Source organism: Carcharhinus amblyrhynchos, chromosome 3 (genome assembly GCF_965287045.1).
Source record: "Carcharhinus amblyrhynchos chromosome 3, sCarAmb.v2.hapA, whole genome shotgun sequence".
Taxonomy (NCBI): Eukaryota; Metazoa; Chordata; class Chondrichthyes; order Carcharhiniformes; family Carcharhinidae; genus Carcharhinus; species Carcharhinus amblyrhynchos.
The window spans coordinates 7,618,666-7,644,851 of record NC_137326.1 but is presented as its reverse complement, the minus strand read 5'-3'; the positions used below and the strand labels follow the sequence as shown (position 1 = coordinate 7,644,851).

The 26,186-nt window shown below is 37.5% G+C and overlaps 1 protein-coding gene across 3 annotated transcripts; it reads left to right on the top strand.

Moving 5' to 3' along the window:
* LOC145363462 (inositol hexakisphosphate kinase 2-like) lies at positions 1-24,324 on the top strand. Of its 3 annotated transcripts, XM_080218669.1 has the most exons (7): positions 15-110; positions 1,015-1,141; positions 17,905-18,214; positions 20,456-20,678; positions 21,310-21,470; positions 22,514-22,689; positions 23,556-24,324. In XM_080218669.1, the coding sequence occupies exons 3-7, from the start codon at positions 18,013-18,015 to the stop codon at positions 24,045-24,047; spliced, it is 1,254 nt and encodes a 417-aa protein (XP_080074795.1). In that variant the 5' UTR covers positions 15-110; positions 1,015-1,141; positions 17,905-18,012; the 3' UTR covers positions 24,048-24,324. The 3 variants fall into 3 exon arrangements, with proteins under 3 accessions (XP_080074797.1, XP_080074795.1, XP_080074803.1); XM_080218671.1 differs by lacking the exon at positions 1,015-1,141 and having other exon boundaries at positions 1-110; XM_080218677.1 differs by lacking the exons at positions 15-110; positions 1,015-1,141 and having other exon boundaries at positions 17,694-18,214.
* The last annotated feature ends 1,862 nt before the right edge of the window (positions 24,325-26,186 follow it).

Genomic DNA, 26,186 nt, shown 5'->3' with positions numbered 1-26,186 from the left:
GCGGGACCCGCCCTCCCAGTCTGTTGTCCGCAGGAAGACGGCCGCCATTTTCTAACGTCAGGAGAACAAAGAAGAAGCGTCGAGAGGAACAGAATAAAAACCCTTGGCAGGTAAGCGGGCAGCCTTTATAAAAACACCCAGCAAACATATCCTAAAGACCCCCGGATAAATATAAGCCTGTCCCAAATAATACGAAGAAACAAAAATTATTAATTAATGAATGGTTTCCTGCTGCAGCATCTTTGACCGTGAGGCTCCTCTGTGGTTGCTTAGTGACTTGAGGCGAGAGCGCCTCCATGTCCCACCTCGATATTCTCCCTTTTAATTAATTCCCCTGTTAAAATGAATCGACTGATTGGTGTTTTTGTCTGTGTGTTTGTTAAATTAATAATTAATTTGAATCTAATTTCCTGCTGGTGTGACCATGCTATTTTTTTTCCCCCCAATTTGGTCGTGAGATTTTCCCCTAAGATCTTGTCTTTTTTAATTTATCTTAAAAATACTTTATTTTTGTTTTCCTATCTTTCCACCCTCCGAACGACTAGCCGAATGTGATGAGAATTCAGCAAATTTGATTTAAGTAGGCCCTTTTACATTTTTATATTCACTGAAAAGTAAATTATCCCAGATTTCATACATTCAGTGGATATATGATTTTGTCTATTAAAGTAACCAAGCTCTTGACAGTTGCACCTTTTTCTTGGAAAGCTATCCAACCGATGATTAAAATCTAGTCTATTGCCAAATTTATATTTTGCTGTAGAACCAGGCTCTGAAATTCACCCAGTAGAATGAGAAAACAAGTGTTTGATTAAACCCTTATCATTATAATAGTATGTATTTAAATCTACAGCAATAAATACAGGGTTTAGGATCTCATTCACTCATTTCCCTGTTATCTTAGGGTGTGATTAAATATAATTGGCCCAGCCAATTTGCAGAGTATTGCACCTATTTTTTCAAAATTTCAATTAATTGTTGCTTTGACTAATCAATAATGCAACTCTCTTGCAGGGCTCTTGTTGTGACGGAAACTTCGTTACAGTAACTGGCCCCTATTATTCACCCAGTCTTGGGATTGCTCGCTGAGCCAATTTCATCGCCTGCTGCGCATGTGCTTGGTGTCCTGCCTGGGTCCACGGTCAGCAACCAAATTATTTTGTGCTGGTCCCTTAGAAGTGTTCTTAAATGCCCATTTTATCAGTGATTATTGAAATACACCCAACCTTGTCTTGTTTCTGCATTGTATGTGTTCGCTTTGACCAGCCTCACTCAGTCTTGATCTCCTGATGATGTGTAAAAAAAATTAATGTAATCATTGCTGGTGCTAGTGCACAATCATCATGTGAAAAACACAGGTTATTAAATGACACAAATTGTGATCATAACCTGTAATTGTAAGATCATCACTGGGATTTCAGCAAAGTATCATGTCCTGAGTTTTCTGCCTGGGTGAGAATGTGAAAGTACTTTTGTTTCTCTTATCATTTACTCTGATTTCATTGTTTCCCATTACACTTTATCAGATTTGAGAGAGTCTTTTCCTTGCCAATGTAACCAGTTTTACATAAAATCATAGAATTCCTTCAGTGCAGGAGGAGACTGTTTAGCCTGCACTGATAACAATCTCATCCAGGTGCTAACCCCATAACGCCACATATTTACCCTGCTAATCCCCCTGACACTAAGGAGCAACGTTGCATGGCCAGTTAACCCAACATGCATATCTTTGGAGTGTGGGAGGAAACCGGAGTACCTAGAAGAAACCCAAGCAGACACAGGGAGAATGTGCAAACTCCACAAAGGCAGTAACCTGAGGCCGGAATCAAACCTGGGTTCCTGGATGTGTGAGACAGCAGTGCTAACCACTGTGCCAACCTATGTTCCTAAATTGCAGAGTGATTCTGGCTTTATCAAAAGTGTCTGCTTGCCCCTTAGTCAAAAAGTTGCAGGCTATAAGCCCTGCAGTACACTTGGACAGAATAAATAGAAAGGACCTAGTTAAGCTATCACATCATTTTCTGATACCAGAATACCATTCCTGCTTCAAACAACAGCACCAAAAGGGATCCAAGTTATTTGGTGTCTCATTCTATTAACAGGAGCCTTCTGTATATCAAACACCATCTCGAGGGCAGTCAAGGATGATGAACAGTCAGCAATGCTCAATATGCCATGAAAGCAAGCACATCAGCTATCTCTTTATATTTTAAAACAATGGCCAATATATTTGGAGTGATTCATCATCTTGAAAGATATAAGGATGCAAATATAGAAGCAAGTTTTTTTAGGGTAAAAATCTGGCACTGATAATAAGAAAATAACTCCAAATGCCCAGTATATTCTCCCAACCTAGTGACAGTAATGGTTGCTCCATCAAACAGTTGAGATTTGGGTGCATTTTCCAAAGGAAAATAGTACAAAAAGCATTCATTACATTTCCAGTATCATTATCTTGTGTAGGTTAAAGGTATTTTGTTTCTGAGCCCTCCAGGCCTGATTTTTAGGTGGAAATCAGAAACTCTGCATTGGTTAATGTGTTGGTCTAGTCCTTCGCGTCAAATTGAAGACGGTTGGCCCTCTTCTGTGAAACCTAACATTGTAACCCTGCCTGACTATAGTAGCTATGGAACAGAAAGTGTATCTGACCTTTGTTGCAGTAGGTATGATCTTTCTGGTGTGGAATTACGCTGGCAGTAGCAGTGGGAGATTTGAGCCAGGTATCTTTTGCAGAGCAGGGAATTAAGGTAAGCTTAAAGTTGAAGGAGTGTTTTGTAATCTCTGTAACACATGATGCCCTGGCAAGTTTGGGAAGCTGAACAATATTCTGTTTTAATACATTTTAAAATAGAAACAAAACCTGCAGGAAAATGCCATTTATTTTTAGATGAACTTGTACCCATGACATTGCAGAGTATTTCACATTTAATCTGTGTTGATAGTGTCAGATATTGGTGAGGACTTCGTCTTTTGATTCCAGCCTTGTCCTTTGTTAGTCCCAAATTTCAGTGTTCTTCAAGCTGACCTCTCATTCTTTCTTGACTGTAAAATTTAGCTTCTCTAAAACTGCTACTTCTACACTGTCCTGCTTGTCTCTCATCCTGGCCCTTTAATGATCCACAGTGGCTCCTGACCATCCCAAAGGTTTGAATGCTGAAATTCTCATTCTCTGGTCCAAATGTCTGCTCCATCCTGTCTCTTTAACTTTCTCCTTCAGATCATAACATTCCTGCTGCGCCCCTAGACCTTGCCCTTTGTGCAACCCTCTCCCTTCATTTGCAGCTGTATTTCCATCTGTCCAGGTGCTAACGTCTGAAATTATATTAACACCTTTTTCTCTCCTCCATCATTTCTTCCTTTAAACCAATCTGTCAGCCTTTTAACCATTCTGAGAATCTCCTTTGGTTCAGCGTCCATTCATGTGTGATTAATCCTCTGACATCTTAAAGTAAAGCTTAAGTTTATTTGTTAGTCACAAGTAAGGCTTACATTAACTCTGCAATGAAGTTACTGTGAAATTCCCCTCGTTGCCACAGTCCCGCCTGCGCCTGTTCAGGTCAATGCAACCAACCAACACATCTTTCGGACTGTGGGAGTAACTGGGGCACTTGGAGGAAACCCACACAGACACGGGGAGAACATGCAGACTCCACACAAACAGTGACTCAAGCTGGGAATTGAACCCGGGTCTCTGACCCTGTGAGGCAGCAGTGCTAACCACTGTGTCACCATGTTGCCCGCCTTGGGTATTTTTGCTTAAATTAAAGATGGTAACTAAATTGCCAGATTTCCTAGCCATATGTTTCAGGCTTCAAACTGCCTTCATATTTTTTGGTAAAATGTTTAGGGTATTTTTGCTCAAAACATATCTATGAGCACAGCGCAGTAAAAGAAGAAGCAAGAGGAAGTGATGCTGATTTCATCAGTTCACATCAATTACAGTTGGCAACTGTGTTGAACTTAGTGGTTACCTCATTTGGAAATTTTTGAATTCTCCCTTGTGGCTGTTTTAATCTTTGGCTGTAGTTTAGACCATCTAATTTGTGTTAAAATAGCTTCCTGTACGTTCAAATTAGTGCTTTTTGAACAGTGGATCCCTGTAATTTGTAGCTGAATCTAAAAAAGAATGGTTAAATTTGTCTCTTCCTCCTCTCCCCAATCCTCCCATCCCCCAGTAAAATGAGTAGATTAGCAATGTGCTGAACAATGAAACAACTCCAATGAATAGATAACACAAGTAGGTCAGAATTGGAGAACTGTAAGTACATTTTCCCCATTTTTAAATTAACATTCCACATTAATTCTGTAAGCCAGAGTTCTGTTTACTTAAATATTTTATAGGTTGTTCGTAGCAGTACGTTTAGCAAACGTACTTAAATCCAGTTTCAAATAAAAGTTTCAATATCAAATTTATTCTCATGAAGTTTGAACCATGACTTACATCCATCAAACTATGAGATTCTTCACAAACAAGTCATCAAAACTATCAGAGCTCACAGCATAAATTGCAACAAATCTCATTTTACAGAAGGCTGCTGAAAGAATCCAAACAAACATCAGTCTTGCTCAGAACTCAGGGCAACTGATTTGCTGTCGAAAAAATGGGATTCCGATCAGCTGCAGTTTCTTCGGCATGACTACGTGCACAAGCACTGTGCGTGCAGTTTTATGCCTCTGCACGTTGGTAGTATTTAATTAATGTACTCAACGTTCATGTTGTCAAATTAAATTACTTTGCCATTTCATTTATTTCAGGTATGTAACCTTCAGATTCAGACTGTCGAAGTCAGGATGTGTATAAGTTAACGCTAAAAGAAATTACTTAATATAAGTTTTCTTTGTAAAAAAGCAAGGCAGTTAGTCTGAACAGGCTGGAAGATTTTCCTAATTCCAATACATTTACTTTTAACAATGGGTAAGCACATACTTGAGCCAAGCACAATTTCATCCTGACCCATGAAAGGGAATAGGGAAAGAGAAGCATTGAATTTAAGCATCTTAGGAACAGAGGTAGGCCATTCAGCCACTTGAATCTGTTGCAAGTTTTGATAATTAAGCTGTTTGTGATGAAACTGGTAGCTTGATGGCTGTACATCATGATTCAAACTTTATGTAATTTAATGGGGAAGTGAAACCTTTACTTGAAACTGGATTTAAGTGTGTTTGCTGAATGTACTGTATTGTAGAAGCTTGAGCAAATATGTGTTTTAAATTTTTCATATCTGCTTCAGATCCTAGCTTTGCAAAACAACGGTATTCAACAAAAGGAAGAGAACTAAACTTGCAGAAAAGGAAAATGAAACTTGGATGTTTAGTTGAAGTTTCAAATTTAGTAATGGATGGATTTTTGCTTGAACTGCTTATCATGCACTTGGTTGTGCTTGTACACCGCAGTAGAATTGATTCAGTAGAGTATCTTTTTTTAAAGTTAAATCTTTCGTGCTAATTTTATGAATGATGGAGTTGATCCTTTTTATGGGCATGCCTTTGGTGAATTGCTAGAAAGTCTCACTGAAACCATGGCTACTTGAATAGTTAAGTCTTATTTTTGTTTCAATGATATTTGAAATTAAACCATAACAGCAATTTGTAGTGAAAGGTGATGCATATTATAATATGCAAATTTAACCGCTCTTCGGAGAATTTCTAATTAGGCACCTAATTTTTAGGTGTGGGTTCTTCTTCCTAGAGGAAGCTCCAAACAATTTAAATCCGTGACATGAATCCTCAGTGATGATTACTTTGGTCGATTTAACCTTTTACAGGTATCAGACTCCATCTGGTATGCTTGTGATTGAGCAATTTCTGGAATGGGGATTTTCTGGATTTTGAATGCCGGGTTTGGGGGTGCAACAGTGGTGTTGGGTGAAATTGAATCTCTCACCATGGTTTCAAGAAATTTTGCAGTTTATCAGATCCAACAAGCTGTTGGTGTGTAACAGTGTCTTCTGATGCTAATCCTGAACCCAAAGAGCGGGGGGCTGGCATGCCATGACTCATCCAACAGTGCCAGTTGAGGTTTTGTTGTTTCCAGGATGGGATCAGTTTTCAGACACTGATCTGATTGATACCTGTAGATTATTGTGCATGCTTATAGCCAGCCAGACTTATTCCTGATCATGCTGAATCTAGTTTGTAAAAGACCCAGTAAACTATCTTTCAAGATGCAGATTTTAAAATAGTGAGGTGTTTGCTTGTACCTTATTATACAATTTTGCTTTCAATTACCTCTAAGTTTGAGGCACAAATTTGGATCATAACAGGAAGTAGCTGGTTTAACCAATTACATTGCAGTAACTGGCATCAAACCGTTATTAAATTTCTAGTGATTATAAATACACTGCCATCATCTCGAAGGCAATAAGGATGACCAGAAATGCTTACTTTACTTTTGATGCTCATATATCATTAACAACTTTTTAAGAGTTTGAAGGGATAGAAAGAGGATGTTCCAGAATTGCACAGCCATTGGCTCTGTTGGACTTTGTTATGTTGAAAGGCCAGTCACTTTTTTTGAAAATTAACAAGATTAATGCGTGATCTGTAAGTCGAACATAGCCCTAGAGTGTAATGCACAAAGATAAATTACTATCATATTTACTATGAGAGCAATTAAAATAATTGGACAATTTTGCATGTTCTTCAGATCATTTAGTGACTTAACAAATGATAACTTTTAAGCTCTTAATCCAACTACTGGATAAGACTGACAACTAGTAATTGCATCCTCTATTGTAAAGTCAAAAAACATCAAAAATTCCACCTTTTCATTGAGTGATGCAGAAGTGAAATTGTCAGAATTAGTCTTTCGTCACATCTATAATGTAAACTAATTTTTCAGCACGAAAGGAATGAAACTTGTTTTCATCAAATTCAGTTTAGTTTATAAATCAAATGATTTTTGAGTAGCTACATTTATTATGCCCAGAGGTCCAATGGAAATGGGGGAGAAGGCAGGAAATGCACACTTGAATGTGTGGGCACTTTAAGAGAACATTCTTTGCATTGTAAATAGAATTTAACTTTTAAATGTCAAGAATTGATGTTCAGATATTCAAGGTATTATGAGTACTGTTGAATTTAGTAGTTGCAAAGTTCTATGCTTTGGCATTGGATGCTGTACTGATTTCGTACTTAAGTAACAACATGCATTTATATAGCGCTTTTCATGATCACCAAATGTCTCTTATTGCTGATGATTAATTTTGAAGTGTAATCAATGTAAGAAACACAACAGCCAATCTAGATCAGCATGGAAACTTCTGATAGTAGGCTTGATCTGTCATGACAACTGTCAAAACTTTTGTATGTTTCCATTGTAAATTTTCAGTTCCTTTTTTAAAGTTCTAGAACTTCATTTTGTTTTAACGCGTAGTCAGGATACCATTTATGCAGTATGTTTTGTTCAGTGTTATGCTGTAATAAATGATGGTTTTGTATTTTCAAACTTTTTATAAGTTTGTACTTCATGCTCGTGTGTGTGTTAGAATAATTCCTTATTTAGCAGAGCCAATTTACATTCATTTCTTTCAGATTGTTACAATTGGTACACAATACTGTGACTAACCTGGATCCATTCTATGCATTTGTCTTGCAAATAAAAGAATTAGTTCAGAATCCTAATAATTTTGTGAATGTAGGATTATTATGAATCTCACGTGCCTAAGAGGCTTTCGTATTTCTAGACTGCAATCACTTATTCAGTTTAATGGTTCTCCTTTACAGAATTGTTATTTAGACTGCATAAAATAAATCTGATATGTTATCGGGAAAAAAAATAACAATATCTTTGACTAGAGTTTCATGTCAGATTTGCGCCTCCTTCAAAGGGTTGAGGCAATTTTAAAATGTTGTTTTCCAGTTGATATGTGCTGTATAGTCATTTTATAGTCCCATTTAGTTACATATGCTGTTTTAAAATGTGTTTAAGTCTCCCTTTCATTATCTTATTATTATTAGTCTCTTGGCTGAGATGGGCAGTGTTGTACTGAATGTCAAGATGGAATGTAAATCGTAGAACCAAGTTAATGTCTTGTACTAATGTCCAGCTTTGAGAAATGAAAGTAAGTTAAATCGCAGTGGCTGCCTTTGCCATGATTCAGCTTCAATAATATAATTTGGGTCATCTAATCCCCTGTAGCCTCTTATAAAATGCACAATATCAATCATAGTTCACCTGGGGCTACTTATCAGGTGACTGGAATGCTACTGTAATGTACGCACTTCACAGAAAATCAGACAGTCTTGTTCCAATATCATAGAAAATAATGGGAACTTAGTGTTCAGTTAGGTTACTGATTGCTGTTTTTAATTTCATAGGAGAAAATGTAATAAGTTCAGTCTGTTACGTGAAGCCAGTTGGTTTTAGGCTATAAACAAACATGGTTTTTGTTTTGTTTACGGATATGCATCTTGCTTGGTGAGCCTTAAAATCAGTTAGTTCCCAGTAAATGTCGAGCATAAATGATATAGATGCTTTAGTAAATTCTATGCAAGCCCTGCCATAGGTAGAATTTTGATAATGTATACTGCCCCTTAATAGGAGAGGATTTCAGCAAAAGAGATGTTGTTTTGACTGATATCCAGAGCAGATGACAGCAATTTCTTTAATCGTGCAGGTTGATTGCATTGTGATGAGGAATATTTTCAGCTTTGCAATTATGAAAGGTTTGGAGGAATAATTTCTACGTTTTGCACTTACAATATTAATACAAGCAAAATTCTATTTGTGCTTGAGTGCAAACTTGATAGTTTATTTCACTTGGAAACTGAGAAGTGCTTTGGATGATTAGTCCTGGAGATAATCTATCACTTTGCACAAGACTCCATTTATTCTGGGATATTATATACAAAATTAAATAATTTATTCAATTGGAAGCGTAATTTTCACATTGTTGATTGCAAAAAGCTTTATATACACTATAAAGAATCATTTTAGAGAAAGGTATTTAAAGTAACTGCAGCTGTGGAAAAGCTGCTTGTGACATGCGGCAGAGCTAGTCCCTGTTTTTAAAATGCCTTCTCTTTGCCACTTCTCATCTAGTAACTTTCTTTAAGTACTACATAGTGTAAATGTTCAGTTTTGTCATGCTAAGTTCACCTTTTTGTTGCTGGATTAAATGTTTATATTGTGGTGTTACCCCAAAATGATATAGCCTAGTTGTGGTTCAAGATTGTCCTTACTAAGTAGTAGTTATGAATAATTTGGGATGTACTGCTGGCTTCGGAAGCTTGTATTCTGTGGTATTTTACATCATGTTAATTGTGGATGTTATAGTTCAAAACAACCCGTGCAGTATTTTCTGTTACTGGAATAAAATCTTTAAATCTTACATCGCAAAATAACGTTTCCAAAGTTAGCAGTGTTATTTAGTTTCTAGCTTAGAGTCAGAGAATCCCCACAGTGCTGAAAGAGGCCATTCAGCCCATCGAGTCTGCACCAACCACAATCCCACCCTGGCCCTATTTTCGTAATCCCGCATATTTACACTGCTAATCCCCCCAGCAAGATCAATTTACCATGGCCAATCAACTTAACCCACACATCTTTGGATTGTGGGAGGAAGCCGGAGCTCCTGGAGGAAACTCATGCAGGTATGAAGAGAACGTGCAAATTCCACACAGTGACCCAAGGCTGGAATTGAACCCAGCTCCCTGGAGATGTGAAGCAGCAGTGCTAACCACTGTGTCACCGTGCCACCTTCAAAACTGTGTCGCAATAAATTGTTGATATGTTTATAATTCAAGTTATTTTTCACTTAGGAGCTGAGATCCAAACTGGGAAAACAGTCTAATGAAATTTGATATTTTGTCATAACCCAATTTTTTAACTCTATTTGAGCTTAAAAGTGGTGGGGCAGATTCTCAGGCTGTTGACACTGGAGAGGTTCTCTGGTCTCGCTGCTGTGGCCGGAGGTTTGGCTGAGCATCAAATTCTCTGGCCGTCATCTTTTAATCCTATGGTGTAAATCTTATGAGAATGTATAATTAATATAACGTAATGACATAATCAGATTATGACACAACTACTTTTCATTCATAGATCTATATGCATTATCTGGTCAGCTTTCAACTGCATTTTTCAGCAGTTTGTAGATTTATTTTTGTAGATGCTTATTTACAATTTTTTTCCAAAACTGTAGATAGTATCTTCTTATTTATACCTAATTTGTAGAATTAAAATCCTGAGATGCGGTCTAAATCCAGATTCGGATGTGTTTGGTTTCTAGAAATCTTGCGTTGGTGTTTTGTTTAATTTAGTTTTTTTTTGTATCAATGCATATTGGAGGGAATAATATCATTCATGTGCCTATCCTTAACTGATGCTTCTATGAACAGACTTCATCATTCTATTTTGCAATAATAATGATTTTTAACTTGATAGAAATGACAATATAGAACCCATGCAAATTGCTATTTATGCTCCACAGCAGTAATTCTAGATCCGTGTATCTGGTGCTCTGTTTCTTATTCCTTTCTTGTAACCTATTAAAATGTCAACATGGTCTTTGCTCCAGTCATTGAATATGTTACATCGTGCCTCAACCCTTTTAAACAAAAAAGCTGCCTAGCTTGTTAGCATAAATCTTGCATTTAGTTTATTTGTGTCCACTGAAAACCAAAGTGGGGCTTTCATAAATGGGATTGAAACCATTTGTGGCACTTGCAATGACAGAATATATTGGTCTAATGTCATCATCAGCTTTCAAAAAAATCTAAACTTTCTACACCAGTGACCTAATTATGGAGCTTTGATCAGTAAGATCGGCTTAGTCTGAGAGAATGTTTTCTTTCTCAGAACTGTTCAAGCTGTTTCAGTGGGAATAAATAATACAATAGTTACATAAGTGTCCATCAGCATAAATGTTGGTGCTTGCAGGTTTTGCCAGCTGCATTTGTTTATAGCTCCAAAGGAGTAGAAAATCATCTTTTCTATTTTAAAAGTATGCCTCCATTTCTTTAATTAAATAAAACAAACCCATTAATTTCCAGTTAGTCTTGGGAAGGATTCATCAATAAGGTTACAGTTGCACTGTCATCTTGGGTAAATTATCTACTTAGTTGACGATGTGTGAATTGTTTTTGCCTCTTATTAAGCTAAATTTACATTGCAGAATACCCTCAACTATTGGCACATGTTCTACTTTTGTGCACCCTGACGTCCAATGTAGCCAAGGTTAAGACAGGAAACCGAATCTGCATGTTTTGGTTTCTGTACATAGGTAATGGATGTATTGCGAGCTAATGGAACGGAGGGAACAATGTGAGGCATTTCTATTTCAGGAAGTCTCGACTATAAAAATATGATGGAAAAGCTGCTTTGTTTAAAGCATCTATTTCTCAGGTAACTTGTTGCTGTTTTTTGCAAATTCCGTAATTTGAGGCTGAAGTGACTTGCTGATGCATTAATTTCTGTAGTCATTGTTCTCACTTTGGAAAATAAATCTTTGTGAGGGTTATTTAATAGCCGATACAGGTCTATAAAGCAATTCCTATGATAGAGTGAATGAGTAATACAATTCCATCTCTTTCAACTACAATAAAACAGCTTTCACTTACTATAGCAAGTGGGCATTAGACTAATTGGAGAAATAACTCTCAATCTCTCTTGTCAGTAATGACTAAGAAGGCTAACATTGAAACTTGTTGAGTGAAACTCATCATGTTCTCATGTTTCTACTCTGAAAAACCAATTACATCCCCTTCCTGACTGTTGTTTGGTTTGGTGTTTCTAATAATATCAGATGTTTGAAGTGGGGAGGGAAGGAATTTTGGCTGCTGTGAAAGTTTCTGATTTGCAGATGCTCTTGCAAGGGTATTTTTAAGTTTATTTTCAATTTGCAGCAGTGTAGAAAGACTGCTGGAATGGTAATTCTGTCGAGGGCTGTAGTCCAAAACAGAGAGCAGAGCTCAAGTAATTTGTGTGAAGGAGGAAAATGGGTGGAATTTTCTCCTGGGCCCCTCCCTAATACAGAAGAATTCTTAAAACAATTGCTTCACTGCTACTTGTGTAACATGAGAACCTCAACTTGCCACCCTATGTAAAATTTAATGCTACCTATCCCTTTCTCAAGTTAATACCTCTAGTATTCCTGCAGAATAATCAAGCATTTACCAATATAGTTAATGTACAATACCAGTTGATTATAATGCAGTACAGTTGAGGTTTTTCTTGATTAGCTGAGCTTCTACCTTAGCATTCTAGATTGCAATATTTTTGCTTCACAATTCTTACATCTCCAGAAATTATTAGAATTTCTGGTGACATTTTATTATAACATGAAAACAAAGATGGGAAAAACTATAGGTTTGTGCGCAACATGGTGGCACAGAGATTAACACTGCTGTTTCACTTTGCCATGGGCTTGAGTTTGATTCCTGGCTTGGATCACTGTGTTGAGTTTGTATGCACTCCCCATGTCTCCGGGCACTCCTGTTTCCTTGCACAGTCCAAAGTTGTGCAGTTTAGGTGGATTAGCCATAGTAAATGCAAGGGTTTAGGGTGGGTGTAGGCATTAGTAAAGATGCTGTTTCAGAGGGTCAGTGCAGACTTGCTAAGCCGAATGGGTTCTATGGTTAGCATCTGAAAGGGGAATTTATTTTGCTATTGCTGTCATTGTATACTGATGAAGCTGGATTTTCTTCCCTTAATTAGATGATGAATTATACTTGGATTATTTATCAGTTAATTGAATTTTATTAAAAACAGGATGGGGGGTGTTAAACCAGCCCTGTATTACAATTAAATATTTAGGATGGACATTATAAATTTTGAGTCATAAATCACACCTGTAAAAATTGTGGAAGTGTTACAGGTTATCAGACTGTACATGAAACAGCTATTTTAACCAGTGGCAAGTGATGGAAACCATATTTTCATGGCTAAGCAAAAATATTGTTAGGTGCAACTGTACAAGATGATAAATAATTTTGGAGGAAGGGCAAGGTATTGCCAGCAATATATGAGAGTTCGCGGAATATTGTATGTTCCTTTGCGAACGTATAGATTGTAACTTGTTTTAGGCATTCTCACTTCCATCAAACTTGTGTTAATTGAATAACCAAAGTATTTCTTTAACATTATAAACCTAATAGCTGGAAAAAAAAGATTTACTGGAAAATTATGCATTATAAATGATGTGCTGCACTCACCTTGCAAGTTGCATTGAATAACATTTTTGCATTAATCATTTGTAATCTAGTTCAAAGGGCATGATTGTGTATTCAGTATTTGTTCAGTGACCTGTTTTAATACTAGAAAAATATAATCCAAACAAGTCGGGGCTTGCTTTACACAATTTCATTTTTTTCAACTATTTACTTCCAGCTTTGTGTTCAAATTTTCCCATTGACCAAATTTTCTCATATCTGAAAGTGGTATAATGATCTGCAGATTGATTGTGTAGAGCAATGTGGTTTATATAAAAAAACTTCTAGTTGTACCTCTGTTGCACAGTGCAAGTTATATTTACTCATTTCTCTTAGCTGATTTGTCTGAGCTTTTAGTTTTAACTGTTAACATCCACCAACACGCAACCAATTATTACACCACATGCAGAATATAAAAATAGTATGCAATTCAGTATACCAATGGAAAGAACCTCTAGTCATTGCGTGGATAAAGCTGACAGATGGTGAACAGGTGATCAACATTACTCTCCGAGCTCCCAAAAGCTTGTTTACATTTCAAAGTTCCTCTTACTTGACAGTTGGTTCTATCAGTTGCTGGTCCACTTTTCAATGAGCGGTCTATCCTTGTATCTTTCATTTTAAGGTATTGATGAATGCTGTATCTAAAGAAATATAAAATCTGAGATTACCAAAAACTTTTTTTTGCTGATACGATTGTCTAGAAAATTCAAATCTTGGAAATTTTGATAGAAACTATTCCATAATCTTTTAAATAAGAAATGGTTTACAATATTGATTTGTTTCAAATACCTGAGCCCATTTTTTTAATCATTTAAGATACCATTATGTTAAATCTATTGTGGTTTTTTGCAAATAACAAGTTGTAATTCCCAACCAACAATTGGGCTCTCTTTCTCTCTCTGTTTTCTTCCCCCCACCGCTGCCACTGCCACCACACACACACAATCCTCTTCAGTTTCGACTATGCATTATGTATGTTATTTTTTCTTTTTCTGATATTTGACAGCTATGATGCACCCGCCAATGCTTGACCTTTTGCATAATCACTGAGTGGACTCAAAATATATAAAGTTAGCAGGTAGCAACAAATATGAAAGTGAAATACTACAGATACTGGAAATCTGAAATAGAAAGAAAGTACGGGGATATGCTTAGAAGAGGTCTTTTTCTAAAGAAGTCGTATTTGGCTCAGCATTGGCCCTGCTAAATAAATTTGTGGCTAATGTTTAAGCTTTCGTTGCAACCAAATTATTTTGTTTTCTCATACAAGTTAAAATTGGAATAATTATCAAATGAGGCTGTTCAAATGATTCCAAATTTACTCTGAAAAAGGAATGTGCAAAATTATGGGGATACGGCAAGGGTTGGGACTAGGTCGATTGCTCTTTCAGATAGTTAGTGCAGACGTGATGGGCTGAATGGCCTCCTGCACTGAAAAAAATTCTGTGATCCCGTACCCAATTATTCTCTCTCAAAACATTTTTAAAATTATGCTTGAGCCCATTCAAGGTTTTGATGTTAGTATATGATGCCTCGTTAAAATGTTGAGTCATTGTCTAATCTCACACCATTAACACAACGCATAACTTCAAAATTCTGTTTGCTGTTGGTCTGGAATTTTTGTGTGAGGTTTCCCATTGTCATACTGGAGAGTTAATGAAAGCATTGTCTGACACGTACTCGTGATTTCCAGTGTGAGCTAATTTCATTTGAGTTAACATTTGTGCATATAAGGATGAGAGTACATTCAGTGTATCACTGATCAGAATCTCTGCCCTGGTAAGTGGGAAATATACAGAACACAGTTTCAGATCAAAACAATTGCAGGAGTAGGATGGTGGATGAAGCTGGTGTTGGGTATAAGGCATATTCAACACTAGTGTCAGAAAACGCTTCCATTGGCTGTTAATTAATCCTGACAACCAATAGAGAATCTGTGATGGGGAAATGATCGTGATCATTTCAGGGTTTTTTTTGTGGCCTTTTTAGTAAGCTATCACATTTGAACATTGAAAGGGCAATGCGATACTTTTGAGGTGGTTGTATTTGCCAGAACCCTGTGCACTTGTACCACAAGGTTTCAAACTATACCTTAAACAGGATTTTAAGTATCATAATTTGTATAATTGTTAACCTTCAGAATGTTATGTTCCATCCTGAAGCCATGAACTGCAACCACATTTGGAATTTGCTTAAAGCAGTTTTTATGTTAGCTTTGACTTCTGGATACCTTGGCTGTGCAAGTAAAATTGAATCGTCTGTGGGTTTCATGTACTCGCTGATATCCAAACAACATGCCATAAGTCCTTGTACAAATTGTATATTTAATTTTTTAAAGAGAATATATCGTGCACTTTTTCATATTCTGTTAAACTCATTAAGCTGCAGCTGACTCTATCCCAATCTTTTGGCTCTTTTTCCAATTGTAGCATGCTAGTGAGGAGTAGATATGAATACCCTCTGCTTTAAGAGGCAGGGTTCGAAGGGCAAAAGCAACCAGGTAGGTTGCTTAGACCCCCATTGTGCATGAAGAGATATGTTGTAGAGGGCAACCGGTGTTCATGAAACTGTCATCAAGTTGCAATAACATTTTAGAAGTTCAAAGTCTGTGGCAAACTAAACATGGTCGTCAATTTGTAAAAAAAACATATTTGTCACCATCATGTAATACTTGTGGGAAAACTGGGTGTACTTAATGACTTTATTGATAGAGCCATAGCAATGATCCTTGAGAGAAAATGTTCTTGCTGATGAATTGCTTATTATAATGGAATTTGTCACTGATAGATTAGGATTAGTAAGAAAATCTGGAGGCAACATGTTAATGTAAATAATAGATTATTTGACAACATAGGATGGGGAAGAACCTAAATGGCCAAAGTTGATTGGACATAGATCTGTACCTGCTGGTGTCTGGGCATATGACACCAAACCATCTGATATTTTAGTCAGAAATCTTCAATAAAATTGCTGGGTCATGAAGAGATCACCAAATCTCTGTTGGAATAAGTTGAAAGAGGTCCACCCTCCCAAGAATGTAAACTTGTGAAATGTTTCTAATATTGTGCAAATGTTTTGAAACAAAAAAAATCTGTAATATGTTGCATTCTTGCAACCCTCAGTAAACACATCTGACCAATTGCTTTGTGTATATTCCTCAGCAGCAAAGGAACCATTGTGTTCGATCTGCCATTTGGTTGTCCTTGTACCCATTAATCTTGTTCAAATTGTAGTTCAGGAGGAATGTATGTGGTTGTGTTAGTTTCATCATTGAGGCATGGGTGTAATTGGACTTGTTTTCTTGCTGCAAGGGCGTGTTTTTAGACAGCAGGAGCTATGGCCTTCAGCCTTCATTGCAATTAGTATTCAGCAGTGAGATTCATTAGCTCGTGACTCAACAGATGGCGCCACTTGTTTGTGCCTGTAATTCTATTTACAAAATCCTTTGTCTTGGACTTGCACTGAATCTGAATTCTACGAAAGTTTATTGTATTTTATGCTTTACTGTTGGTGAAGTGATTGTTCTTTGCCCTTTGTTTTCCCCAACACCCCTCCAACAAAAAAACCTGTTGCTGAAAGTAAATAATTTAAGAGCAAACATATTGGAAGCAGATGTAAACCCAGTAGTTGATCTTTTTTGATTGTCAAGCCCATACTGCTTAACCTGAGATTTTATGCTTTTCCAAGAGGATTATCACTTCTGAAATGCTTAGAAAGTGCTGATTTTTGCGTTTAACCATTTGCTACAGTAATTTTACTTGTAGTAAATGAGGATGAGTGGATTGCTGGCTGTTGTTTTTGAAGTTGCATCATTTGTTCTGCAAAACTGATGTTGCTGTTCATGTCTCCTGACTGGCACAGCCAGTTAGTAGTTAAATCTTAAATCTGATAGCTGAAAATATGTCCCAATAATTATTTAATCAAAAATGGTTAAAAGTTGACAATAACAGGCATTTTCACCATTTATTTCCCTTTGCCTTTACTCTGTGAAATGTCAAAGTTACCGACATCCTACTTATTATAAAGTCTTTTGTAATCATCCAGCAAAAATTGCATCTGTGCATTGAAACACCACACGCTGCCAGCTAGTAAAGCAAGAGTTTAATTCAGTTTTGAGTAACCTTTAGGACCATTTTTGTCAGTCTCATCTGGAAGACTCCTGCACAAAATTAACTTCCAAATAGTTCCTCTGACTTACTGAAGTGTTTCTATGTGCTTGATGGTTTCTTCTTAACTTCTATATTTAAGAAGATATCAGTGCATTAGAAATCTTTTCATTTAACTATTTAATCTGTTAACCAAACTTGATAAAAGACTGGGATAATTGCCTTTTTAAGGATAGCTTCAATTTGAGTGCACTGTTCAAGTGCTTTTATGTTGCATTTTGATCCTTTTGCGATAAGGAAATGCTGTGAAATGGATAGAAACCAGCTGAGGGCAGCATTGTTCTGCAGCTTTCCCCAGCCCCGCTCTTTCTCTGGCTCACTGCCATTGCCTTCCCACTGCAAGTTAGTGGCTGTCAGTTGGTCACACTTTGTGACGAAGGAGGAATATAATTGGATCAGTTATTTTTGTGTGTGTGACCTCACAGTTCAGTATTTCATTGCTCTTCCCAGTGTTTCAGCTTAGTTGCGTCTCAGCTCAACTAATGAAATTGTTTACTGGAATGTTTGGCTGACATCCAAGAGGACTTTATCTATCGGCTATATGGTTGAAAGAACCTAAACCCTGGGAATTTCATTGTTGTTACAGGATCCTGGCAGTATTATTGACCACCTGAGGAAAAAGACACTCCAACTGGATTACAGCCTCTGTCTTCATAGAGCCTGCTGTACTTGTTTTGTCTAATGTGCTTTAAGGATGAGCCCAGCACTAGGAGCAATGGAAGTGGAGAACTATGCAAAGGGAGTCCTCCTAGAACCATTTGTTCACCAGGTTGGAGGACATTCGTGTGTCCTCCGTTTTAATGACAAGACCATTTGTAAACCCCTCATTCAACGGGAACACCAGTTTTATGAAACACTGCCTGCAGAGATGTGCCAGTTTACACCACAGTATAAAGGTAAGTACAAAAACCCTTTTCCAGTGTGACAATGTATTCATGTTTTGTGTTTTTTCTTTCCTCCTTTGTTCTTGTACCAAGTCTAATGGTGTTGGGTTATCTTGGGAGGGTGGGGAGAAGAATATTTGTCTCTTGTTTTTTTTCAAATTTATCAGATGAAAGCCGTGTTCTGACAGGTGGTTGCCAACTAGATCGCAGTGTAGTTGCGTGACGCTTGAGTAGCCTGTAATCTGCTATGCTTTAGTGAGTCTGCTGATGGAGGTAAGTTCACCCAAGAAGGATGATAAAATGTTAAGTATTTGTAAAGTTGTTTTTCAGGTTTTAATCTTGAACTGAAGTAGATTTTAAATAAATACAGTTTCTAAAGGCTTGCCAATGTGCAAAATTGTATGTTTTTATTAAATTGAAGTGTAAATGAAACCGCTGGAGCTTTTCTCTCTCTAACGATTTCAGTAGGCTTTAGCAGGCTTTTTAAAGTTGAGGTAAGAGCTGGAAAAGCAGCATTCAGAGCCTGCCGTCTTTCACCTAGAGGGAACGGGATCGACTTGGAACAACTAGCTCCACCAGGGTGTGAGTCAGCAGTTCTGTTGTAGGCTGTAGTTGGGAAAATTCCTAGTACAGTAAGTGACAACATCTGGACATTGCAATCTCATGTGCATTTTTTCTATTTATGAGGAGAAAATAATGTGCACAAAATGTAGAGGAAATATGTTCATAGATTTAGTTTCTATCAGTATTTGAAGCAATAAAGTATTTTAAAATGAGGAGGTTAACTTCAGTACTGGGATATTGGCAACAGTTTTTATTCTTTAAAAGTAATTTATGCCAATCATATAACATTCATTGGAATGCTTTAATGTGAAAGATTAAGTTGTATATTTTCAGAAAGATATAAGCTTCTAACCTTGTTGTAATGAATAATTTTTTTAGATGAGAATTTTGTAAAATTAAGTTTTAGACTAATTTAGGTTAACATATATCGCATGTGCTTGTTGTCAATTTAGAATTATTTTCAGGGATGTGTTGTCTTGTGCTTTGGGGGAGGTGGGGCTCACAGCTCCTCTTTGTCCCTTCATGTTTTTTTTCCAGGATAAAGCCCTAGGCCTTGTCCTAGCTTCCCTTAGTTAACCCTGCCTGTCTGAAGGACAACCTGGGTTCCGCCACCCCCTGGTTAGATCCATTCTTGATGTGTACTCCATGGCCAGCTGCTCAGTGCACGAATCTGAACTGCGGTTCCTTCATCCAGAATGCTCTGTCTGGCAGTCGTGCAGGATGACAAAAGACCCATTCAGGCTGCTGTTGGACTGGTCAAAAAAAAGACGAAGTTAGGATTGAAGCAGCAGTCATCCAACAGCTGAACCAAATTCTTTGTAAACTCATTAAGCCAAACCAAAGACTGGCCTCAGATTTACTTACAGACCTCTTCAATGAACTTGCGAAACAACAAGCACAGGTCATTGACTGTGTGTTGGGGAAGGGGAAATGCACTACATCTACAATAAATTGCAGAACAGTAAATGGAAATATGAATTGGTGTTTTTTGCATAATTGGCAAAAAAATTGGAATGTAATAGTTCTTGACTTAACCCTGTAATTGTTTGTATGTAGAGCTTATGGGGGATTATGTGCTGGCTTGTCTGTCTCATAATTGCAGTTTACCTGAGATTAACAAAGCTTTACAGGATTCTGTATTTCACTGTGTCAGAATGTTGCAGCAAGCTTTGTATTCACTATTCTGCATCAGCCTCTTTACCATTTGGCTTTATGAATTGAATTGCTATGCTCTGTTTCATAATTGGAGAACTATGGTGCATTGGCCTCCATGATTTGGATGAAATGGTATTTTCCATGTTGCTCTATTGCATACATTTTCTCAATAAATTGCACAAAAAAAAACTTCAGTTCCAATAAACAACTTCTTCAAGTCTATTTGTCTCACTTGTTTTATTGACTCCTATTTTATTATGTGCTGATGTATGTGCAGTGCATGGGGTGGGTTGTTTTGTATAAATTGGAAGTCTATTTTTTTTCCAGATTACAAAGGTGTCTTTGTCTAGTTTTTTTTGATTTGTTAGGTTGAAAGCCGGCACAACTGCATAAAAACTGAAGGCTTGGGTAAGCAAACAGGCTGTTTTGTTGTCACTGTTACTCTGTATAATCAAGTGACTAAATTAGCTGTTAAGGGTTTTATGTCTGCTTTCTGCCAACCTGACAACAATGCCTTTTCTGCTCTTCTTGTAGGCGTCGTTTCTGTAAGTTTTGAGGAAGACGAAGAAGGAAATCTATGCTTAATTGCCTACCCATTATCAGGGGACCAAGCTGATTTGGAAAATGTAGATAACTCCGAATGTGAACCTAAAAATAAGCTAATAAAATGGAGTAATAAGAAACCTGTATTATTAGAAAATGACAATTATGGAAAAGAGCGGGTCAGGCAAAACAGGAAAGAAGAAAAAATGAAAAGGTTGGTCTCAGAAGTGAAGCACTTGATTTTTTTTCTTAATTCTGTAGAATTTTAAAATTAAGTATTATTTAGCTAAACATGTTACCTGTTGGGATAGAAATCTTTCACTCTGTGGGTGCCTATAATTGATTGGATTTATGCTGTTAGTATATTTGCACCACAATAGAATTCCTTTTGTCTTTTCCATACATTTAGTTTAAGGGGTAAATATATGGCCTATTGGCCTTCAATTTATGTTATTAGTTTTCTATTAAAGAATAAGTACCATCCATTTTTGGAACTTCTAAATTATCCTGCTGTGCTTTGGCAGAAATTGCAATAGTAAGAAGCCATGTCCAACTTCTTCCCCAAAGTAATTTTTGGAGAATAGTGTTTAATGTGTTATTCACTCATTTATTCATCAAATCCGGCTTCTTCAACTTGCCCTTCATTACTGCAACAATTGCAATTTGACTTTAATAAAGAAATGTACACTTAAAATACATAGTTTTATATTTAATCAACCAGGAGATACGGAGTTAGGTGGTCTGCTTTGTGTACTGATTAAACAGTGATGTTTTAAAAACTCTTTTGTGTTCTCAGAACAGAGACTGAATTTAACAACTAAGCTTTTTTGATTCTGTTTTTACAGCCATAAACTAGATGAGGAATTTGAATCTAAGAAGTCGGAGGTATTATATTATAGTATTGAGAAGAAATCGGGGAAGGTAAAGCATAACCCTTGGAGCATGAAGTGTCACCAGCAACAGCTGAAACGTATGAAGGATAATGCCAAGCACAGAAACCAATATAGTATCCTTTTCTTGGCTGTAACATATGACCTAAGCTCATGTTTTCCCTGCCTCTCACTCGTCCGCTCCCCTATTTTCAAAGTGTGTATTCACAAACAATTTGTGGAAGTGTGCAGTGATGTTTTATAAATAATTTGTACATAGTGAATGCATGTTTCTTGAATTACTGTGCTGGGATCAGGGCAGATTGAAGTGATTTGCTTGATATAATTTCTTGGGGATCAAGTGGTTGTGGCAGAATAGTTGAAGTACAGATGATCATATCTTTTGGTTTTGTTGCCTTTCGTGGTGGGTGCGGTCTGTCCTGTCTGAACCACCTAGAATGAAACCAGGCTGACTGGTATGTATGTGCTTCCAGCTGGAGAGTGAACATGATTTATTTTGATTGGCGGATGCCCAGTTTTATACTCCTTCAGCAGGTTGGCAGGCATTTGCGCAGTCTTTGGAGAGGTTTGGAAGGGGAGTAAGATGTACTCCAGCCATAAACATTTCCTTTATCATCGAGATTAACGTTAGTGCAGACATAAACATGCATTTTCTGTTTTTGTTTCAGATTTCTGTCTTAAATTATATTTTGCTTTTGTATGCAGTGAAGGTTTATCAGGCTGATTCCTGGGATGGCAGGACTATCACATGAAGAGAAACTAAGTCAATTAGGATTATGTTCATTGAAGATTAGAAAATGAGAGGGGATCTTGTAGAAGCTGAAAATTCTTAACAAGGTTAGACAGGGTAGATTCAGAAAGAATGTTACATATGTTGGGGGAGTCCAGAACTTGGTCATAGTTTGAGGATAAGAGGTAAACCTTTTTGGCCAAAACGTAGTGTGATTTCAAGAAGAAATTAGATAGCTTTTGAGGCTAAAGGGATCAAGGGATGTGGGGAGTGGGGGAGGAAGGCAGGATCAGGATATGAAATTTGATGATCAGCTATGATCAAAATGAATGGTGGAGCAAGCTCGAATGGCCTACTCCTATTTTCTGTGTTTCTCTATTAACTAACTTTATTCTGAATATCTGAGAGTTGCCTTAACGCTATTATCAGAATTTATTTTACTGGAGAATTTAACCTGCCGGTATGAAGTCCCATGCGTTCTAGACTTGAAAATGGGAACACGCCAGCATGGGGACGATGCATCTGAGGAAAAGAAGGCTAATCAAATCCGTAAATGTCAGCAAAGCACTTCAGCTGTTATTGGTGTTCGGGTCTGTGGGATGCAGGTGTGTATATTTACTGCCATGTTAAAAAGCATTTTACGGGGTAATGGTGGTCATTGTATTTTTTTTGTAGTGCACAGGCTCTTTAATTTGCTTGTTCCACTCCACGCTTGCATTAACTTAAAAGGGGCCAACTTGAATGTGCCCTGTGTGGGGCCTTTGGGTTCCTGCATGGCCGCGTAACTTTACAGGAAAGAAGATTAGTGAGTGGGAATGGAAAGGAGACTTTTACAGAACACCTGTATTGGGTGTAGCAGGTTGAAAATTGAAAACTTAAGAAATTGAGACAGGACTAGCCCGTACAGCCCCTTGAACCCACTCTTTCGTGGCTGAAGTTCCATCTCAACTCTCCTTTCTTGTTCAATCCCCAGAGTAACTAGATTGCACAGCCTTTGTAATGTTTTGGCTTGAATTATTTAAACCCGTAAGCAGCACATTCATTGCCAAATTTAAAGATCTTGCTGCATTCTATGTGGAATATGTTCAACATTTCAAAGTCAAGGGATATACAATTAAAGTGTATTTCAGTAGTTCAGTTTAAAAAAAAATTGAACAGCTGAGAGACTTTTATCAGGCTGGAAATGGATTTCTGTGGCACCACATTGAGCAAAATGCATCAATAGTGATTTGGTAGCTGCGAGCCCTGAGTTGGCTGTGTACATATTTGAAGGGATAGACAATTATATCAAACCAGTTGTGCTATTTTTTAACAATTGGGTTTTGGGGCTGGATTGTACGCTGTTCCTGGGGGATGCTGATGCTACATTATGACTTTAGAAGCTTTAAGCTTTTTCTTTCCAATACAGACATGTTCATAAAATGTTATAATGGGAAAACTAGATTTTTAACACTGTTATTTCTTTGTCTAGGTATATCAGCTGGATTCTGGCCAACTCATGTTCATGAACAAATACCATGGAAGGAAGCTTTCTGTACAAGGGTTTAAAGAAGCACTTTACCAGTTTTTAAATAATGGGAAGTACTTGCGCAGGGACCTGTTTGAACCTGTTCTTAAAAAACTGTCTGAACTCAAATCTGTTCTGGAGAAACAGGAGTCATATCGTTTTTACTCCAGCTCCCTGCTTATCATTTATGATGGCAAAGAGTCTACTATGGATTCCGATTCTGAATATTCTGAAGACCTTTCTGAAGAGTCAGCTGATGAGTCTGCAGGAGCCTATGCTTATTCAAACTCCAGCAGCAGCATGGTTGACGTCCGCGTGATTGACTTTGCTCACACAACTTGCAAGTATTTTGGGGAAGACAGTGTGGTCCATGAAGGACAGGACACTGGCTATATCTTTGGACTTCAAAATTTAATAACTATTATTAAAGAAATAAGAGATAACAACAATGAATAAACTAGAAAAGCGTAACGCTGTTGTGAATGGATTTTATTTGTAGTCAGACTATCAACTGACCAGTCTCACGGTCTTGATACTTGCGGACCCGGTGGGAGACACTCATCAGCAGGAGACAAACAGAATGGGCATTTCCTACAATGGTGCTGGAAATTGGCACTTACAGATATCTATTTATTTTCAATATTTCACAAACATTCCATATTATTTGAGATGTCAAATACCTCTGTATTCCTGTGCGTAACTGTTCATAAATAAAATCTTGTTTTGTGGTAAAGTGTTTCTTATGCTTTTGTTTTTATTTGATTTTTGTTTTAACTGATTTTTCAAAGTGGGTTCTGCTGCAATTTGATGCATTAAGACTTGCTTTTTATGATACGAGATGAACCCTGGTTTACTGACTGAACAACGAGAAGAAGGGTGCTCAGCCATTTACTGAGCTGAGAAGTATAACTGTAAGCCCATTCACCATTAACTGAACTGGAGAAATATGATTATAAGCCTTTCCCTCATCACGACAGCCAGCTTCTCAGCTGCTGGGCATGCTGAGATTATCATCCGATGGGTGTTGATATCGGTGTGATTACCTGAGCTGATTATTTTATGTGGATGCAGCTGTTTATGGCGGGGTTTTACTTGGTGTGTGGGACGCTCTAGGCTGCCAGTGGCAAAAAATGATGTCTGGCAAGAGTGAACTTCGAGTGAAATGGGGCTGGTGTTGCTACAGCAAAAGGATCAGGAGCCAAATATCCAGCTCCTTCCTTTACTTAGCTTTAAACAATCAGTGATGACAAAGTCAAATTCATTTCTTCCAGTTATCCCTGAGAGTTCTACTAATAATTTGAGATTAATTCTGTCTAAAAGTCATTGCTTGATTTTATGTCCTAACTCACACCAGGCCCTGTTCAATCAATGAGCTTGCCGACCTACATTGGCTCTCCATCTAGCTACCTCATTGTCAAATTCCTCTATGGGCCTTTCCCTCCCTTTTTCCAAAACCACCTTCAGTGCTTGAGAACCTGCTGTTCTTCCAACTCTGGCTTGTTGTGCATTCCCTACTTACTCAGTTATTGGACCTTGAGATGTCTAGGCCCTAAGCTTTGGTCAAGTCCCTTTTCTGCTTCTTGTGTTTTAAAAGGCTCCTTAAAACCCATCTCTGACCAAGCTTTTAGTGATCTTTTGACTTATGCTTGTGTGAACCACTTTGAGGTACATTAAAGATTCAAGTTGTAGATAATTTTTAATGTCCCCCCCCCCCCCCCCCTTTGCATTCCCTGTATTGCCTCAGGTGACCTATTGTATTTGGAATTAAATAGATCAATTCTATTTTGCTGTAATCACCAGGGAACATAGGACTTAGGAGCAGAAGTAATCATTTCAGCCCTTTGAACTTGTCCCATCATTCAGTAAGATCATAGCTGATCTGATTATGGTTTCAACTCCACTTTGTCTTCTGCCTCTTCTGTCTAAACCTGCCTTAAATAAATTCAGTGACCCAGTCTGTACTGCTCTCTGGGGAAGAGAATGCCACAGGTACATTGCATATACGAGTTTGAGATTAGGCCAGGGGTGTAACTTCTCACTGATGCAAGGTTCCTTAACCTTACTGAGTGCATGCGTTAAGTGAAATGGTTCAATGTGTATGCAGTATTTGCAAGATTGAGGTATTCTGAATTTTTGTGTTAAAGTGAAAAGCAAAATATTGTGGATCTGAAACAAAAACAGAAAATGCTGTCAAATCTCAGCAGGTTTGACAGTATCTGTGGGGAGAGAAAATAGAGCCAACGTTTCGAGTCTGGATTACCCTTCATTAGCTCTGACAAAGGCTCATCCAGACTCAAAGTTGGTTCTATATTCTCTCCCCCCAGATACTGTCAGACCTGCTGAGATTTTGCAGCATTTTCTGTTTTTATTACATTGTATTCTGTGCAAGTCTTTAAAATGTTTTGGCAATTAATGACCTGGAGGAATTGTTTCCACTGCATGTTTTTCCAAATTTCTTCACTTTCTGTAACCCATGATTCATGTCGGCTAGTCCCAGCAGCCTTGATGACTGTTAAGTTTATTAGTGTCACAAGTAGGCTTACATTAACACTATAATGAAGTTACTGTGAAAATCCCTATTATTGTAACGATGAC